The sequence below is a fragment of the Pecten maximus genome, chromosome 5 (genome assembly GCF_902652985.1).
Source record: "Pecten maximus chromosome 5, xPecMax1.1, whole genome shotgun sequence".
NCBI classification, from domain to species: Eukaryota; Metazoa; Mollusca; class Bivalvia; order Pectinida; family Pectinidae; genus Pecten; species Pecten maximus.
The window spans coordinates 21968113-21991208 of record NC_047019.1 but is presented as its reverse complement, the minus strand read 5'-3'; the positions used below and the strand labels follow the sequence as shown (position 1 = coordinate 21991208).

General features: G+C 33.9%; 1 protein-coding gene across 1 annotated transcript; it reads left to right on the top strand.

Moving 5' to 3' along the window:
• The first annotated feature begins 7410 nt into the window (after positions 1-7410).
• On the top strand, positions 7411-22834 carry LOC117327509. Its single transcript, XM_033884539.1, has 5 exons — positions 7411-7768; positions 15318-15599; positions 16772-16948; positions 17470-17560; positions 18110-22834. Exons 1-5 carry the CDS (start codon positions 7693-7695, stop codon positions 18651-18653), a joined length of 1170 nt encoding a protein of 389 aa, XP_033740430.1. The 5' UTR covers positions 7411-7692; the 3' UTR covers positions 18654-22834.
• The last annotated feature ends 262 nt before the right edge of the window (positions 22835-23096 follow it).

The window sequence follows — 23096 nt, the reverse complement described above, 5'->3', positions numbered from 1 at the left end:
TTTTAGGCATAATTAGACCCCCCCCCCCCCCCCCCCCCCCCCCCCTCCCGCCAGATATCCACATTTTTTGCTCCTATGATTACTGACGAGTTCTAGAATGACGAACAGCTGTATGGTGTCCATAGCATCACTGAATAGTCCTAGAAAGACAAACTGTTGTATGATGTCCCTAGCATCACTCGATAGTCGTTGAAGGTCGAAACAGCTTATGATGTCCATAGCATCACCGACAAGTCCTAGAAGGACGAAACAGCTGTTTGCTGTCCTTAGCATCACTGAATAGTCCTAGAAAGGCGAACAGTTGTATCATAGAAGGACGAACAGTTGTTTGATGACCTTAGCATCACTGACAAGTCTTAGAGTACGTACAGTTGTATGATGTCCCTAATATCACTGATGAGTCTTAGAGTACGTACAGTTGTATGCTGTCTCTGTAATCATCGACGAGTCTTAGAAGGACGAAATAACTATGTGATGTCCATAGCAACAATGACGAGTCCTAGAAGGAAAAAAAATAAAATAAAATAACCAGCTGTATGCTGTCCCTAGCATCACTGGTTAGTCCTAGAAGGACCAAACAGATGTATGATGTTTCTATCTTCACTGACGAGTCCTAGAAGGACAATACATATGTATGATGTCCCTAGCATCACTGACGAATCCTAGAAGGACAAAACAGATGTATGATGTCCCTAACATCACTGACGAATCCTAGAAAGACAAAACAGCTGTATGATGTCCCTAGCATTGCTGACGAGTCCTAGAAGGACGAAACAGATTATGATGTTTCTAGCTTCACTGACTAGTCCTAGAAGGACGAAACAGATTATGCTGTTCCTAGCATCATTGGCGAGTCCTAGAAGGACGAAACAGATTATGATGTTCCTAGCATCACTGGCTCGTCCTAGAAGGACGAAACAGATGTGTGCTGTTTCTAGCATCACTGACTAGTCATAGAAGGACGAAACAGATTATGATGTTCCTAGCATCATTGGCGATTCCTAGAAGGACAAAACAGATGTATGATGTCCCTAGCATTACTGACGAATCCTAGAATGACAAAACAGCTGTATGATGTCCCTAGCATTGGTGACGAGTCCTAGAAGGACGAAACAGCTGTATGATATCTCTAGCTTCACTGACTAGTCCTAGAAGGAAGAAACAGCTGTATGATAATCCTGGCATCACTGATGAGTCCTTGAAGGTGAACATAGCTGTATGATGAAGTTTGGTATTCATTACTCGGTATTTCACTGTATATATTGATGGATGCTATTCACTTTAGTGACTTTTGTACAATCCATATTTGGACTTTTTTTTTTAAACATGCTACTTTTTCCTTAGTCGACATTTCATCATGCAATATGCAATACCAGTTGCAGTTCATCTAGTAAGGAACTAGTGACAATAGCGTCTGCTGTCACAATGTTTTAAAATACTACTGTAGTTTAATTGAGATTTTTAAAACAGATTTCCACTTAATTTAGAGATAACTCTTTCCTTGTAATTCTACATAAACTCGTGTGTAATGCAAGTGAGTGTATTTATAGCTATTATCATATTAGTGCGATCATGATATTTTCTACAAAATGATTTAATGTAATTTACATAATAACTTTAATGTGGCGTCTTCCGGTCTAGCCAACATTTCTAATATACCGCGGGAACATAGAATATGCACTTTATGTAATTTAAGAAAAATAGGCGACCAATTTCATTATTTATTTAACTGTGATCATCAACTTATACTCAATAGTAGACGGAAATATATGTCTAGATATTATTATGAAAGACCAAATACATTTAAATTTCAAACATTATTCAATTACGTAACTAAAAATGAACTATTTCATTGGCTAAATTTGTTATTGATATAATTATAATAATTAATTCACAATACAGATAGTCCATCCTCTTTTACCATGTTTTATTGTTATCCATTTGTCTGTATTCTTATTCTCTACACTGTACTGTTTACGAGAATAAACAAATTGTCTTTGCAAGGCGTGGTCATACCTGAGTGACCACCTGGTAAGTTCCAGGTAAAAAGACGCCACTTACCTATATTTAGTTAATTTAAATCTATTACTTCACAGTTTACTATGGCAAATGTGTACATACAGGTGGATTTTCTGGAGAATGGAAGAGGGGGGGGGGGGGGGGGGGGGGGGGGGGCGGGGGCATTATCTATCAAATGCTGGCTACAAGTATTCCATTAAGACAAGAAGAGGCAGTAGAGTGTACTGGGGATGTGTAAGAAGATATCTTAATTGCACTACATCATTAACCACTGTTGATAATATGCATGTTGCAAATTTTTGACAGAATCACAACCATCAGCCCGCCACTCTTCGTCTTGCTGCTGATGTATTTGTAGTAAACCTGAAGAAAAGATGTAGAGATGAAATTTCACCGGTACCATCACTATATGATGAGGGATGCAGATGTCAAGATTCCTAGCAAAACCAAGCTGGGAAAGGCCATGTACCAGCGCATTGATACTAGATTGCGCATCCCGAAGGACAGATTCGGGAATGGCGAACTTGATGCTGACACAGTTTCTCATTTGATTCATCCGAATGAGTAAAACCCAACTACATATTTGCTAAGTGTGAAAATAGAAATGTTGGCCAGAGTGGAATTGTGTTCAATCGGAATGTTGGCTAGACTGGAATGAACCTTAAATATTACATGAACAATGACAACATGCTATGCTGTGCATTACTCATTCGTGAGGATATTTACTTATTTGTTATGACATTACACACAGTACGTGCACCTCGCCCGCAAGGAGACTTAACACGAACATACCGCAGCCTCCCAAAACACACATACGCACTCAACACACGCATGCATGTCGCACGCACGGGAGGCCGTCCTTAAATGACCTTAGTTGTTGATAGGACGTTAAACAAATAAAACCAAACCAAACCAAACCTCGCCCGCTTCCATCCAGGCCCACAACAGTGATTAATTAATGTTGATAATCTAAGTTCGCTATTGTTGTAAAATATGCGTCATAGTATCTTAAGAAAACTTATGTTTATAACACATTTATATAATCATGGTTTTTACGATATCTTTTTTTACGAAAGAGAACACATTTAACTTTGACAAAAGATTCCTGATAACGATGCTCAAATGTATTTTTCATTTAATTTAAAGAAAGGAGTACAAGTCCCGTTCAGGTGCTTCATACGAATCTTAAGAATGAGAGGACATCCCCCTTTAGGTGTGCCACGCGACATATTTGATGTATGTATTCTACTACACGTGGCCGTGGCGTGAGCCAGTCGCTCGAGGCGGATATAATCTCTGCACCTGCCGTTTTACGTGAAATATTAATTTAGCTGAATACACCTGTTTCTCCCAGCATTTCAATAGAGTCCTCATAATAACACTGTCGCTTTAAAAACTAAACACATACATCAGAATGACATCACTTAAAGTTACCCACCATTAACTTCATACCTTTCAGTGTTAGCTTTCGTACTGTGCTAACTTATATGATTCTGAGTACTACAGTTCAGAATCAAGTAAGCTATATTTCCAAGTTGTTTACTTTAACCAAGACTTTTTTACAATAACTTACTACTGTGCAAGACTAGATGAAAATATTTGTTGTTTAATTTCCATACTTCATAGCTAATTTTCAAGTGGCATTATACCTTTGTAACGAATGTTTGTTTTGCCATTTTCAAGCGAAGTCTCCTTGTAGTAGGTGGTGACTACCTCACTGGACATCATACGGGATGTAGATTATGCTGTTTCCTCTAAAAAAAAAATCACTGTTAAAACAAATTTTATTGATTGTATTTTTTTTTATATATTCATTCCTAAAAGATAATAAGTAAACAGCCTTCCATTCTTTGGTGTACCGAATGAATACAAGTCAATACACATTTTTAACTATATTAACTGTTTAGAGTGACTGTGTCGCTTAAGTTAGAGTATCTACGGTCCTCATATATAGTTAAACAGTGTTTGTTGGTTGATGTAGCGTATCTTTTATGTATTTCATAGCGTGCAGATTGTTTTGATGAAAACGCATTGACATTAATGTCAATAGAATCATCCTCTTCATAACGACAACAACATTATGTAATAATAGGATTCTTAACAAAACGTGACATTTTCTATCATATTTTCTCATATAAATGTGTATTGTAACAGAGTATATATAACGCAAAGGGAACTACAAAATGTATTTGTATGGAAGGAAGTGTGGACCTGTGTCTTGATAGCTATCGATTTATTTTTTGGAATGAGGCCAGATGACAATGGTGTTTCCATTAAGACTGAGTGGTCTCGCTTCATCAGATACACGTGGCTAAAGATAGGACAACCATGGTCCAATGATTGTAAAAATATTTATCCACACTTCATGTGTCAAACAAACACGTGACTAGTCAACCCACGCGTGTCGGGTGACTGGTACAGCCAACGACTGAAAGTCAACCACACATTCATACACTGTATATGGTAGGACTACACGAGTCACACCGCCATACATTGTATATGGTAGGACTACACGAGTCACACGACCATACACTTGTATATGGTAGGACTACACGAGTCACACGGCCATACATTGTATATGGTAGGACTACACGAGTCACACGGCCGTACATTGTATATGGTAGGACTACACGAGTCACACGACCGTACATTGTATATGGTAGGACTACACGAGTCACACGACCATACATTGTATATGGTAGGACTACACGAGTCACACGGCCATACATTGTATATGGTAGGACTACACGAGTCACACGGCCATACATTGTATATGGAAGGACTACACGAGTCACACGGCCATACATTGTATATGGTAGGACTACACGAGTCACACGACCATACATTGTGTATGGTAGGACTACACGAGTCACGCGGCCATACATTGTATATGGAAGGACTACACGAGTCACACGGCCGTACATTGTATATGGTAGGACTACACGAGTCACACGACCGTACATTGTATATGGTAGGACTACACGAGTCACACGACCATACATTGTATATGGTAGGACTACACGAGTCACACGGCCGTACATTGTATATGGTAGGACTACACGAGTCACACGGCCATACATTGTATATGGTAGGACTACACGAGTCACACGGCCATACATTGTATATGGTAGGACTACACGAGTCACACGGCCATGCATTGTATATGGTAGGACTACACGAGACACACGACCATACATTGTATATGGTAGGACTACATGAGTCACACGGCCATACATTGTATATGGTAGGACTACACGAGTCACACGGCCATACATTGTATATGGAAGGACTACACGAGTCACACGGCCGTACATTGTATAAGGTAGGACTACACGAGTCACACGACCATACATTGTATAAGGTAGGACTACATGAGTCACACGGCCATAAATTGTATATGGTAGGACTACACGAGTCACACGGCCATACATTGTATATGGAAGGACTACACGAGTCACACGGCCGTACATTGTATAAGGTAGGACTACACGAGTCACACGACCATACATTGTATATGGTAGGACTACACGAGTCACACGACCGTACATTGTATATGGTAGGACTACACGAGTCACACGACCGTACATTGTATATGGTAGGACTACACGAGTCACACGACCGTACATTGTATATGGTAGGACTACACGAGTCACACGACCATACATTGTATATGGTAGGACTACACGAGTCACACGACCGTACATTGTATATGGTAGGACTACACGAGTCACACGACCATACATTGTATATGGTAGGACTACACGAGTCACACGACCATACATTGTATATGGTAGGACTACACGAGTCACACGACCATACATTGTATATGGTAGGACTACACGAGTCACACGACCGTACATTGTATATGGTAGGACTACACGAGTCACACGACCATACATTGTATATGGTAGGACTACACGAGTCACACGGCCATACATTGTATATGGTAGGACTACACGAGTCACACGACCATACATTGTATATGGTAGGACTACACGAGTCACACGACCATACATTGTATATGGTAGGACTACACGAGTCACACGACCGTACATTGTATATGGTAGGACTACACGAGTCACACGACCATACATTGTATATGGTAGGACTACACGAGTCACACGGCCATACATTGTATATGGTAGGACTACACGAGTCACACGACCGTACATTGTATATGGTAGGACTACACGAGTCACACGACCATACATGTATATGGTAGGACTACACGAGTACATTGTATATGGTAGGACTACACGAGTCATACGGCCATACATTGTATATGGTAGGACTACACGAGTCACACGGCCATGCATTGTATATGGTAGGACTACACGAGTCACACGACCATACATTGTATATGGTAGGACTACACGAGTCACACGACCGTACATTGTATATGGTAGGACTACACGAGTCACACGACCATACATTGTATATGGTAGGACTACACGAGATACTCTGCTCTTGTTTACGTTTTAGGTAATGGCTGGTATCAGAGACTTCCTTTTGTTGACCTAAGAATTTAAGACAAAAAGTGCAGATCACGTAGACCACCAGTGAAAGCAGTATGATATTTAAAAAAAATATAAATGTAAATGATGTATATATATAATAGGTGTCATAAACATGAGTTAATGTGGAACAGGTGTTGTTTATAAATTTAGTGTTTAGTTGCGATAACTACAGGTACTGTTCTGTTACACGGAGGCGTCTTAGAGAGTGGCGTTAAAGCGTCTCGTTCACTGTTTAGGGGGACATCATAGTTGGAACGTAACGATTGGGACACGGACGTTTGAGAGGTCTCTGAATTCGGAGATCACATTATTTAAGTGGATAAATTCTGAAAGCTTATTATTACATGTATGTCGGTATTCTATGTTGTTATTATGTAATGTTATTTGCAATTCGCATCAGTATAGTTGCAATATGTAATATCAATTAAGGTCCTTTTAAGATAAAATCATCTAGATGATGCATACGTCTTTGTTAATTCAAAGCAAATCATTCACCATTATCACACTTCGATATAATATAACAATATTAATTGGATTTAACTGTGTGACCAAAGCTAAGCTAACGATGCTTGTTGAGGTTGAGTGCAAAATTATTAAAACAATACAAAGTCTAAAATATACTCTTTAAATGCTATTGATTTTGAACCAAACTTATTGTTAAGTATATAATTTATTGATACACCCATTAATGGGGTTCGTTAAAATCAATGCTGAAAGGAAAGCGTTTGGTGTAAAGGTAGCACTGTATACACACTAAGTTTGAACATGCACACTGTGCCTTTAATGGAGGCAAGACAAGGTGTCGTTCGACAGCAGACGACAGTGTCAGTCCTGTGATTGCTCCCTGGCCCGGCAGATGTTCTCACAAAGGCGGGCCTACGCCGGCGCAGGCTATTATAAAGTTAGACAGCTGGTCTGTTACAAAATTTCCTCACCCGAACGTTTAAACCACACAAAGACCCCCGTAACTCAGCCAAATATTCTCGATTTGGCTCTGTTCCCTTCACTCACGTTCCAGTTGATCTGGCAAGGACTCGCGAAGACTTGCCCATAATGTATCCGACCTGACCATTGTCCAGTGGCGGTGTCAGTAGTGTCCGGAATGTTAACTGGTCAGTGATCTAAACCCTTGTCAATCTGGAAATATGGATTTGGGATGATGTGCTTCACTATTGTTTTCAGTCGACTAGTAACAGTATTACTTCTCCTCGTCTACCCCAGTCACTGCCAAGGTAAGCTCAGTACAGATAAATAATATGTCTATCATCTATGTCACTGGTACAGATAAATAATATCATCTATATCACTGATACAGATAAATAATATGTCTATCATCTATATCACTGATACAGATAAATAATATGTCTATCATCTATATCACTGATACAGATAAATAATATGTCTATCATCTATATCACTGATACAGATAAATAATATGTTTATCATCTATATCACTGATACAGATAAATAATATGTCTATCATCTATATCACTGATACAGATAAATAATATGTTTATCATCTATATCACTGATACAGATAAATAATATGTCTATCATCTATATCACTGATACAGATAAATAATATGTCTATCATCTATATCACTGATACAGATAAATAATATGTTTATCTATATCACTGATACAGATAAATAATATGTCTATCATCTATATCACTGATACAGATAAATAATATGTCTATCATCTATATCACTGATACAGATAAACAATATGTCTATCATCTATATCACTGGTACAGATAAATAATATCATCTATATCACTGATACAGATAAATAATATGTCTAACATCTATATCACTGGTACAGATAAATAATATGTCTATAATCTATATCACTGATACAGATAAATAATATATTTATCATCTATATCACTGATACAGATAAATAATATGTCTATCATCTATATCACTGGTACAGATAAATAATATGTTTATCATCTATATCACTGGTACAGATAAATAATATGTCTAACATCTATATCACTGATACAGATAAATAATATCATCTATAACACTGATACAGATAAATAATATGTCTATCATCTATGTCACTGGTACAGATAAATAATATCATCTATATCACTGATACAGATAAATAATATGTCTATCATCTATATCACTGATACAGATAAATAATATGTCTGTCATCTATATCACTGATACAGATAAATAATATGTTTATCATCTATATCACTGGTACAGATAAATAATATGTTTATCATCTATATCACTGATACAGATAAATAATATGTCTATCATCTATATCACTGATACAGATAAATAATATGTCTATCATCTATATCACTGATACAGATAAACAATATGTCTATCATCTATATCACTGGTACAGATAAATAATATCATCTATATCACTGATACAGATAAATAATATGTCTAACATCTATATCACTGGTACAGATAAATAATATGTCTATAATCTATATCACTGATACAGATAAATAATATATTTATCATCTATATCACTGATACAGATAAATAATATGTCTATCATCTATATCACTGGTACAGATAAATAATATGTTTATCATCTATATCACTGGTACAGATAAATAATATGTCTAACATCTATATCACTGATACAGATAAATAATATCATCTATAACACTGATACAGATAAATAATATGTCTATCATCTATGTCACTGGTACAGATAAATAATATCATCTATATCACTGATACAGATAAATAATATGTCTATCATCTATATCACTGATACAGATAAATAATATGTCTGTCATCTATATCACTGATACAGATAAATAATATGTTTATCATCTATATCACTGGTACAGATAAATAATATGTTTATCATCTATATCACTGATACAGATAAATAATATGTCTATCATCTATATCACTGATACAGATAAATAATATGTCTATCATCTATATCACTGATACAGATAAATAATATGTTTATCATCTATATCACTGGTACAGATAAATAATATGTCTATCATCTATATCACTGATACAGATAAATAATATGTCTATCATCTATATCACTGATACAGATAAATAATATGTCTATCATCTATGTATATCACTGGTACAGATAAATAATATGTTTATCATCTATATCACTGGTACAGATAAATAATATGTCTATCATCTATATCACTGGTACAGATGAATAATATCATATATATCACTGATACAGATAAATAATATGTTTATCATCTATATCACTGATACAGATAAATAATATGTCTATCATCTATATCACTGGTACAGATGAATAATATCATCTATATCACTGATACAGATAAATAATATGTCTATCATCTATATCACTGGTACAGATAAATAATATGTTTATCATCTATATCACTGATACAGCTAAATAATATGTTTATCATCTATATCACTGATACAGATAAATAATATGTTTATCATCTATATCACTGATACAGATAAATAATATGTTTATCATCTGTATCACTGATACGAAAAATGATATGTCTATCTTCTATATCACTGATACAGCTAAATAATATGTTTATCATCTGTATCACTGATACGAAAAATGATACTGCATTTTGTGCTTCTCTCATCATTGCATACGAAATTGATCTTAAATGGTTGATATAACTATTTGATAATCGTGTGAAAGTCGAAAGTGATTCACTGGATAAGATACGTGCTGTGTATACAATATACTGCAATATACTACTCAAGTTTATTGTCATCGTAAATACGTGTAATTGATATCAACTATTATGGTAATTCATTGATTGTGATACAATAGTTAATCCATATCATTACGAGTTTTATTTGATATATTAATGATTGATTTGTTTACATATAACCCTGCTGAAATACTATTAAAAGCAGTGCAGTGAATTAATCTAGTTAAATTGTCAAGACTAGATTTGCTTGAGTCGGCTTAGTTAACGGTGTTTGGTATGATATTTCAATTCTAATAGTAAATTACACCAGTATGTCAGAGAAGGTAATAATTGTCACTAACTTGGTAACTATGTATGTAAATACGTAATACACATTCGGTATACTTTTTGTTATTATTTATCCATTTATAACATTGATAGTGTGATCTTTCCTTGATCAACACATTGTCAAGTATCATATGTAATCTTACTGTTTCAATCATGCTTAAACTTGATGCGTAGCGGGCTAGGGAATAATGTCAAGTACATAGATAGTACATAGTACAGAGATAACCACAGATAATTAATTTTTCAAGTTACACAAGTTTCACATTTTGAGAAGCAAAAGAGGCCACACTTGTTATCTTGATGAATTTTATGCAAATCCTATTTCTTTTGATTTACATACACTCATATCTCATTTGTTTTCTGTATGAGTCGAATGGAAGGTAATACTTGTAAACACGATTCAGCGTCCAATAAGAATGCTGTAAACACACAAATTGATTCATGTATGGTATGATCTGTTTCCTCGTTCTGTTTTATCGTATTCTTATCTAACTACTATCTTAGCTTGTTGAGAAGTATTACATAATAATGTAGATAGGAAGAAAGAAATTAACTTTATTTTTTCTTTTGCAGCTCGCGAATACACACACACTATATTGAAACTTACATATATTATAGGTATTGTATTTACTTAGAGGCATATTTCATGATATAGCTCTAAATCTAACATACCTAGGGTGTATATGGCTAACTTCAGTCTCATTTACTGTACTCTTACGATACAATTATATAATGTAGCTCTTAATCTAACATACATAGGGATGTATAGTGTTTACTTTAGTCCCCTTTACTATACTCTGACAGTACAATGTTTTAACATAGCTCTAAATCTAACATACCTAGGTATGTAGAGCGTTTACTTCAGTTCCATTTACTATACCCTGACGGTACAATGTTTAATTTATTTAAATATATATTAATAGTAAAACCATAAGCTATATACGATTATTTTACATCAACTGACTTTTCCATACCATTGACGTCAATGTAGTTTTAATATTAAATCAATACGTGTGAATAAATAAAGTATTCGAATAAAATTGAAGCAGTTATCAATGCGTAACCTGATACACTTTAAGTAGATAACAATAATACAATTTTTTTTCAACTATGATATAATTAACTATTTGATATACCGATGTAGATATGATTAGAATTACTGTATGTATTAACATATACGAATTCGGCCCTTAAAACATTTTATAACGAGTAACATCCTCGATATGACAGGTAACGTTAACTTTCGCTCTCTACTCATAACGTAAGTAAACGTAACCCCTGGAGTATCGAGAATGAACGAATTTTCAAATCTATAGGTTTTGTAGTTTGACCAAATTACATGTAGCTGCAATCCATATAAATAAATTTCGATTTGTTATTAAACACCTCTTTTTTGATAAACTACTACTAAAAACTTCAAAATGTCATTTCTATTAATTTTTCGTGGATATTTATTATCTATTTATCATAAATGCATTATTGCAACAGTATTTTTGTATTATACATGAACTTCTACGAAACCAACTTTATTGCACAACATGTAAGTTTGAAGACTGACGACACATGTTTTAGTTACATGTCCAATATTTTTTATTCCAAGAACTTAGACCATAATGTAGGTTCCCTGTAACTGTAAGCATCTTTTTAATTGGTAATCCAATTAAACATTGGCATGGTTCAATTGTAACTTACAATAAATAACTGTGCATTTTAATACAAAATTTTGATATACCATATATACATATATTATTTTCCATTTTTTGGCTAATGTCCACGCACTGCGTCTGCTAATGTATCTACATTGATATATGTTCATTGTAGAGCTCGATAACTTTAGATTTAGTACAGAAATCGTGTAAGGATAAACGTTGACTTGTTTGAATGGATGTTTATTTATAGATATGATTTATTAAGAGTTACCTTAGTGTTAAAATCTATACAACACGATTGATGGGAATGATATAAGTTGTGATATGGCTGAGAAACTAGGATACTTTATAAGGTAACATAGTTATATATCAAAATTAAGAATACAAAGAAAGTTCCTTTTCTACCTATATAGTTCTTATATTTAATAGAGAGAGTAACTTTTTATTATTATTATCTTTTATTATAACACACCTTTCGAAGATATTTTGTAACTAATAAGAATGTGCTTCCATTTAAACACCTGGGAAGAACGTTATTCCTTTCCCTATTTCTTTCCACACCGCATTGTACTTGAACGTTTGTCACAATCGTTTGTCACTTTTTTGTTCCTTTGACCAGTCCCGACAACTGTAAATATTTTATTGACGCTTGATAGAAAGGGAAAGAATGTTGACCTCATACAGGAATGCATTCACTAATTGTTTCGATAAAGTAATGCTCCTTGTTATCTGTCGGACATACAATGTAGAATAAAAAAAGCCCCGGAACAAATTTTCTAGTTTGTGAGATTTTGACAAATAAACAGGGCAGGTGGTGAATGTTTCTCCCACCCGTCCGAACTTCTGACCTCAGTAAAGTACAAGATAGTTCTCACCGATGTGTTTTACTACCACTACATCTTATCAACAATGGAATACTCAATAGAGATTGTTATTTGATTTTCCGCTGGTTTTCAGTATCTGACACAGTTTTTTACCCCCGAGGAACGTGACATACACAACACAAAGGTGTCGGTGTCGTGACTTTTCTGTGACATTTCAGGTGTTCGTTCACTTTTTATCGCCGGATATAAAAGCCCTTTTAGGCTTTAGGATATAATAATTCTCAAACATGGGATTATTTTACATGATAATTGATAAAACAACACTAATATGTTTCTTTATATTAAACAATATCTTATTTCATTTTAATCAATATCAACCCAACACATCTTTTTTGAATGGTTAAGAAGAGGCATAACATCTCATAGGTACAATTTCGTTTTGTTTTTCTGACAACGAAAAAAGGTTAAAACACTCATTAAAGTAACATTCCTCCATAAATTGCTTCTATATTTTTGTACATATAACCGAAATGAACGTAACATCACAAGGTTTCTACAAATATGCTTAACTTATCAAGTGCTATGTTGTCGCCTTCATTCCTGTGTACACAGGTGATTAGTTCAGGTAGATGACAGGTGAGAACACGTGACGAGACAGATGATGGTGTCGTCGCCCTGCGACACGCTACCGTATCCGTGTCGGGCGATAATATGGTAATAAGAACAGGTGAAATCGTTAGAAATTTAAATATTTACAAGTTATAGGATATATTTGTATTGTTTTGTGAGTGTTTAAAGTGCCCTCTCACCGTAACATTGGCGGTATATATGTATAATTGAATATAAAAAATAGATTATTTAATATTTCATTTATTTAAACAAATATTACTACATATACATTGTACATATTTCTACTAAAACTGAAGTTTTAAAATGCTGAAATAAAATATTACTGTGAATGTTTTCTGACCAGATTTGAATCAACCTGTCTGACTACATTTCATAGCTGTTGATCATTGCATTAAGTATTATCACATAAGATGATCAAATAAATCCACATATTCCTCATCTGCACTGTATACTGTTTAGAAAAAAAATGTTTATTCGTTATTATTATAGTCTGGATTGTGATATTTTCAATTGACGTCATCAATGATTTGATAAAGGAGAACTTGTGTAAAGTCGCTTTTTGTGTTTTAAAAAAAAATTACGATGAGTTCTAGAAACAACAGAGGAAATCGACATACAACAGATATCATAAATGTACCCCATAACGTAAACCAAGACAAAAGTATGAGAAAATATAGATTTGTATGGAGGACCTAGAGAAGTAGGAGAGGAATAAGACTAGATATTGTGTTTGCTTCATCGACAACACTCGTCATACAGATAAAGGTCAAATCCTGGATCCGACACATTCTCCTAATGATAATCGGTGTATAACAAAGGAACTACAAGACATAGCAAAAGGGGCATACACACTGACTTTATAGAATATATGTCACAATGAAATACTGGAACACTGACTTTATAGAATATGTCACAATGGAATAATGGCTTTATAGAATATGTCACAATGAAATAATGGAACACGGACTTTATAGAATATGTCACAATGAAATAATGACATACTGACGATTGCGTATCTCTTGATTTCACCAATAACACACAGTATCAATAGTGAAACTGTATTGTACAGATTTCCTGTTAATTAATAATCTGGATTACCTGCCGTTATTCTTCTACTTCATGATAAAACACTCATCTGTCATAGTATACATTATGTCATGATATTTTATTTAAGAAATGAAATACAATTATCAATATAAATCTTTATTCTTCAGAGTAAATGAAAGTCGTTCTCAAACTGTATACTACGAAAAATCTCTGTTATGGTTTTACTTTTTCCTGTACTGTCCTTGACATTGCGCGAGTTGACATTGATTTAGAGAAGAGATGTTATGTCTATTCCTACATCTGACCCGGTAGTTCAACTATAGCTACCGCGCGATTCCTTCAAACAAAAACAGTCATAGTTATAGGTAATCTTGAAACGGAAAGTGACCGAAGATGTCCAAAACATATGAATTGATGATGTTAGCAAATACTGATTTGTTGGTAAACAAACTTCAACAATATATATATTTCTTAAGATTTTTACGACCGCAAAAATAAAAAAAAAAAACCAAAAAAAACAAAACAAAACAAAACAAAAACAAAGCAAAAAATAAAAAAAAACGGTGTCATCAACACTATCTTATCTCAGTATTTTATCGGCTTGTATTAAATGATATATTCCTTGTCTGTGTTTCAGACGGACGCATTTTCGAGTGTACAGACGAAAATGTTAACGACAGCAAGAAAACCTTACACGTGCGGTGCTCAGATGACAAGGTGATCCGGATTAATGAAGCTATATACGGTTTAAACCAGCTCAAGTACTGTATGTACACTGTTGGTGATTGTATAGAGAACATCGACTTAGACGACGAATGCTGTGGACGTCAAGAGTGTGACGTCACCATATGGAGGGTGTTCTCTGCCAAGTGTGGACACTACGTCTCATTCTTTAGACTTATATACGATTGTATTCCAGGTATGTTACTTTATATTGCCATACGACTGTGTTCCCTTATATTGACATATACGATTATGTTACCTTATACAGACATATACGACTATGTTACCTTATATTGACATATACGACTATGTTACCTTATATTGACATATACGGCTATGTTACCTTATACTGACATATACGACTGTGTTACCCTATATTGACATATACGACTATGTTACCTTATACAGACATATACGACTGTGTTACCCTATATTGACATATACGACTATGTTACCTTATACTGACATATACGACTCTGTTACCTTATACTGACATATACGACTATGTTACCTTATATTGACATATACGACTATGTTACCTTATACTGACATATACGGCTATGTTACCTTATATTGACATATACGACTATGTTACCTTATACTGACATATACGGCTATGTTACCTTATATTGACATATACGACTATGTTACCTTATATTGACATAAACGACTATGTTACCTTATACTGACATATACGACTATATTACCTTATACTGACATATACGGCTATGTTACCTGATACTGACGTAAACGACTATGTTACCTGATATTGACATATACGACTATGTAACCTTATATTGACATAAACGACTATGTTACCTAATACTGACATATACGACTATGTTACCTTATATTGACATATACGGCTATGTTACCTTATACTGACATATTCGGCTATGTTACCTTATATTGACATATACGACTATGTTACCTAATACTGACATAAACGACTATGTTACCTTATATTGACATATACGACTGTGTTACCTTATACTGACATATACGACTATGTTACCTTATACTGACATATACGACTATGTTACCTTATACTGACGTATACGGCTATGTTACCTTATACTGACATATACGGCTATGTTACCTGATATTGACATATACAACTGTGTTACCCTATACTGACATATACGACTTTGTTACCTTTAACTGACATATACGACTGTTACCTTATGCAGATATAAAAGACACATGTGATTTTTATCCAATATCAAAAATTGATAAAATATTAATTCAATAAACATATTTTTATATGTTACTGATATAAATGTTTTTTGTCTTTTTTTGATAATTTTACAATAAACGTACTTAGCTATAGACAATCACCTTCAATCTCTGAACGCCGTTACTTTTCAGCCTATAAATCGGACTGTGTGGTATACGTCGATCCGGGTGACCTTGGTACAGACCCACTACAGACGGATACATTACCCAACACCACACAGACTAACATGCATCCCTCTGTAACGGCGTACACTGATCCCTCACGCCCAAAGAAAGAAGTGACGCTCCCAGAAAACGAAGACAGAGAAGGTTAACTATGATTAATAATGTATTAATGTCTTCTCACATAACTTCCCAGTACAACCTGTGAGTCATTTCTCGTCTGCCAGATTTCGAGATCGTTTGTGGCACCTTTCGATAGATGATGTTAAGGATATTTCTGTTGTCTTTTACTGTTCACTTTGCTATGTTGGTCTTGTTTATTGACGGCTCGATATATTTCATTTCTTCTACAACACAGTGCTGTTAGGTGCACTTCACAACTTAATATTTTTTATCATCAATCGAAGTGAATGTATATTGCTAATTGACCAAATGAGATATTGTGATTTTGCTAATCTTATCTAACAAAAACGATATATCTATCAAAGAATGTATCATGACTGCATTATGCTTGAAAGACACATTAAGCAAAAATAGCTCTGTGTTATATATATGATATATTGAAAACTTGAATGAAATGATGTGATGCGATATGATGATAATCTAGAAGATACAAATTGTCAATATTCTGACACTTTTTATAAAATTAACTCAACTTTGTCTGGCAGATCTCACCATCATCATTGGATCCGCTGCTCTGGTCGCGCTATTGCTCGCAGCCATACTAACTGTCATCTTTATGCTGAGAAAATATCAATGGTAAGGCAGAAGTCTTATGGCGGAAAAGATTAAAACAAAGCTAAAGACGCAAATTTATTTAAGCATTGATGTCATCTTTTTTTAGTTTCATGGGGGTATGAAACAAATTTTGTTTGCAAACTGTATGAATCCGCGTAGCGGATTCTTACAGAAGTTTGCAAACAAAATTTGTTTCATACCCCGATGAAACTAAAAAATAATTGACATCAACGCTTATAATTAATGTTTGAAAATGATTTTCTAATTTAAAACATGTTTTATGTACAATTTTACTAGCTTTTAAATAGGATTATTTTTCTTAAATCAATACGCAACGTCAATTGTCGTATTGTGACGTCACATTTTTCGCGCCATTCTCGGAATTTCTTTCATAGAAGAATGAAAAGAATTTTTCGACGAATCACATTTGAGTATTTACCATGAAAACAAAGAAAAAATAATTATAATCGCATAATTAAGACAGAATTGAATACAAAATTAATTGGCATTTAGTGTATAGCTTTCCTTAAACTAAGTATTGATATTATTCTTTTTTTGTTATTATTACAGGCAAAGCGAAAAACAGTGTTTCCTATCCATGTTTGTTGGAATGTGCACACGGCAACCCCCAGATGGATGCGAGGACCCGGATGACACTATACAACAAATGTCGCATCCAGGTCATTCTATGTCGGTAGACCCTGCTACAATTGACAGAGAGGCTAACAACAACCAGGATAATGAGAACATTCCGCAAACAGTGTTAACTTTAGAAAGTGATGCACCAGATGACATTCAAAATAAAGAAAATACACCGGAAGTGACGCAAGATTTTACTCCACAAAGCAAACGAAAGCGGAAACGAAACGAACCAAGTCCAGATATTAAAATAGCGTATGATTCAACGCTCAGAGAATCACCTGTATTAGATGAGCACATGTCCCTCTACAATCGGAACATATTATTCAGTAACAAGTCGAGTGATAAAAAAGTCGTAGTAAAAGACAAAGAAAATACGCGACATCTTAAACAAGCTATAATTCAAAAGGCAAAGATTAACCACCCACCGCCCTCCCCTGGTCTCACTGAGGAAACTGGGACGACTGCGGTGTAGATTTCTTACCGTCTTACTATCTAATGCGTAATTGTATCATTTGAATGCAAAAAAGTAGAAAGAATATATCGATTTCCACATGAGTGAATGTGGCTTGCCATTTAACTGAGGCGATATTTATTAAATTAGATTTTTTGTACGAATTTCTTCGCAAGGTGACAAAATCTTATTTTAACATTGTTTACACTTACTATTACCAATGTAGAAACAAATCATCAATAATGAATTGTAGTATACAGCAAATTATAGTCATTTGGTATTCTTGGTATTCAATGTTCACAATTTTATAATACAATGATATAGTGTATATCTATAAGCACGTTAAAAGAAGACACATATTATCCAAATTATCATTCATTAACATTCATACTGTCGATATTCAGTTCTCATATTCATTATGTACACATACTCATTGTACATACTTCATTGTCAAATAGAGTGGGGTACGTAATTTCGTAATCTAAATACATTTCCATCAAATTAATTTCAAATCGAGAAAGAATATTATACTAATATGTTATTAGTTATTCTTTAGTGGGTTTGTATTCAGTTTTGATTATAATCTGATCAAATGATATTTTTCCTAAATATTTGCAAATTCACATCCAAATCAACAACTGGGATTATTTTGAATAAAATATATAATCATTCGGTATCCATTTTATCGGAAAGAGAGTCGTATCAGTTAAATTTCAGAACGAACTTAATCTGAAAAGAGGTATTTAGAATGGCAAACGTTCCACTAAAGTTTGGCATTAGTCAACATATAAACAAAAAGCACAGTCCTCGACCACTTGGAGGGAAAACGCAAACTATCATCAGGTGTGCGAATTTACGTACTGTGCGAAATTACGTACCCTTGCTCTATACATGTATATATTAATTACCATATATATTCATTTTCATTAAATTCATGGAATAATTCATTCTTGTAAATATCATTATGTTCAATATGTATATTCAATCATAAAGTGGTATACACAATTTTGTATGAATTAATAAGGAAAACTATACTTGCATTGTAACTTTCATCATCTGTATTCTTTCTTTTCTTAACGCAGTGTTATCTGCTCTTGTGAGCAGGCATTGGTTGTTACGTGATTTGATTGCGAGAGTAACGTCATAGGTGTTGGAGAAAACGACGCAATTTCTTTGCGAAAACCAATGACGTAGCAAGAGCAGATAACTCTGTATTACGAAAAGACGAAATACCTCATCCTTATTTACATGGTTTACTAAGATATTGTCTAGTTTTACTATATTCATACAAAAATGAATTTAAGGATGTATAACATTCATTATTTGAGCAAAATTTTTGAAATATATTAATATAAAATGATATTTAGTGTATTCACAGCAACTGAACAGCCATATATCTTAATTATCAAAAGTTGTATCTGTAAGACATTTAACAATTATATACCGTATTCATTTAACCAAAAACTGTCGCATGTATGTGTATCATAGGCATACAACGCACAAATGCACACGAATTCCTCTGCCATACCATGTACCCAAACACTTATGATATATTATATCGTTATACGCATATTCTATTGATTCTTCGTGCGTCATTGTATTACACATTATATCCAACTATATCATGATTCACATATCTGTTTAATATATCCATTCAGCGCATGCAATCTTATTCCTGCACCATACCCATATATCCATCTATAGCATGTATATTTCTATTACATTCATTTGACTCACATCATACCATGTATTAACGTATACAACTATAGCATGTATGCATAAAATTATATTGAAGTCATCTAGCTCACACCAACCTATCGCATTCCTGTATCATACCGTATTTCCAACTATAACATGTATACATATATTACATTCATTTAACGCACATCGTACCTTGTATTAACGTATCCAACTATAGCATGTATGCATATATAAAGTCATTCATCGCCTACCAGTCTATAGCATTTCTGTATCATACCCGTAATTCCAACTATAGCATGTATAATTATATTAGTCATTTAGCGCACGCCATTCTATCGCATTCCTGTACCATACCCATATATCCATCTATAGCATGTGATTTATATTACATTCATTTAACGCACATCATACCATGTATTAACGTATCCAACTATAGCATGTATATTTATATTACAGTCACTTAGCGCACACCATTCTATAGCATTTCTGTACCATACCCATATATCCAACTATAACATGTATACATATATTACATTCATTTAACGCAAAACATACCTTGTATTAACGTATCCAACTATAGCATGTATACATATCTAAAGTCATTCAGCGCCTACCAGTCTATAGTATTCATATATCATATCCATATATCCAACTATAGCATGTATATTTATATTGGTCATTTAGCGCACACCATTCTATTGTATTCCTGTACCTTACCCATATATCCATCTATAACACGTATACAAATATTACATTCATTTAACGCACATCATACCTTGTATTAACGTATCCAACTATAGAATGTATGCACATATTAAAGTCATTTAACGCACACCATTCTATAGCATTCCTGTACCATACCCATACATCCAACTATAGCATGGATATCTATATTACAGTCATCTAGCGCCTACCAGTCTATCGCATTCCGTTGCCATACCCATATATCTAACTATAGCATGTATATATTTATTTCATTCATTCCAGTACTATACTCATTTGTCCAAATGCATCATATTAATTTGTTTATCATATTAATTCATTGCAGGACATACACTCCTGTTCGTCACACTTCTGTCCAAATATCATGCATGTGCCCTTGTTAGTCATCCAGAGTTAATATTTCACTCGTGTAGTCATATCATATACATGTTTATGTAACTGTTGTCCACAAAATACAAATCATATTCTATATCCATATATCGAGCTAACATGTACTGCTTATCATATTCATTCGGGGAAAAAATACACTCATATTCCACTTTTATACTTGAAGATGAATATGAATCTAATTGTATAATTATATTGCATTTATATTCATTCCGCATATTATGTATTACATTCATTATACACGTGCAGTCAAATTTTCTTTACGTCCTTATTCCACTACATCACATTCCTGCCACATTCATTCTGTGCATGTTACATTCAAATATTGGATAAACACAATTCATTTCACGATATAATACATAAACATCACAATGCTTTTGCTTCAATCTGCTCATCTATACCTATACATTCTATAAGCACGGATTATATAAATGTGTAAATACGCTATTTTCTTCAACCAGCATAATCATTGTTTTATTTGTCATGTATAGAGTTCTATTATATATATCAATTGAGGGCATTTTTTTCAATAGGAATATAGCACGGAGTTTAAATGCAAATTTAAACATGCGAGATTTTGAAATTATTCATACATATAAGTCTATTCGACCTCCAGAACTTATTTCTATGGTACCACACGTCTTGCATAGTTGCAAATGTACTTACTGATTTCACATATTTATCATATTAGAGCATATAATCTGATGCTATTATCTTATATACTATTTAATTAGTTTATACCTATCTGTCACATGAATGAATGTGACATTTAGTAGTCCTGTCTCCCCTGTTGAATCAGCTGGTGCTCAATGTTTGTATTTGTTTATGCCTCTTCACGGATCATACTAAATCTGTCTTTATTTATTCATTTTTATTTACACTCAATATAATCATATACAATATTCCTCATATTCTGCATATCATGTATATATCTCAAAATATACTTACATGACATCAGGTCATTCATGTATGTACGAATCACATGGTTACAGCCCATACCAAAGGCTTCAGGGAAACGCAATTGTATTCAGCGCATGTAGATTGCTCAACAGAAATGCGAATAAGAAATTCATTGGAGATCTTTTATTTATCCCGTGATTATTATTTGTTTTATAATTTTAATCAATAGAAGATAAATGATATCAGGGAATTAAATGTTCCTATGTCAGCACAACATCAAGAGCATAATAGTATCTCATCAAAGCTGCAACTCTAAAACTCAAAATCGATGAACCATAGGAATATCATGATGTCACCAGATATAAAAATGACACTTCCTTTTTCAAATCAATTTGTTGGTGTCAGTGTTACTACATTGTAGATGATATGCTCATATCGACTTAATCAAAGTGCTCTTGCAGTGAAATAAAGTACTTATTCAGGTTACAATTTGTGTGTGTTTTATCAAATGTTTATGATTTTGTTTCATTATTCTAGAGTGAATCTGTACATTCCTATTTGTTCTATTCATAATGGATTCTGAGCTTTGCTGTTGCTACATGGTCAATATTTAGGCCTTTGTTAATATAGCCGTATTCACTCGCGTGAACGTTTTAAAATTAAGACATTTATAAGATATTGCAAATGGAAGAATTTCCATGAATCATGGACAAGCTAATTTTGAGGGACATCAACCGTGGATGTCCTGGTAAC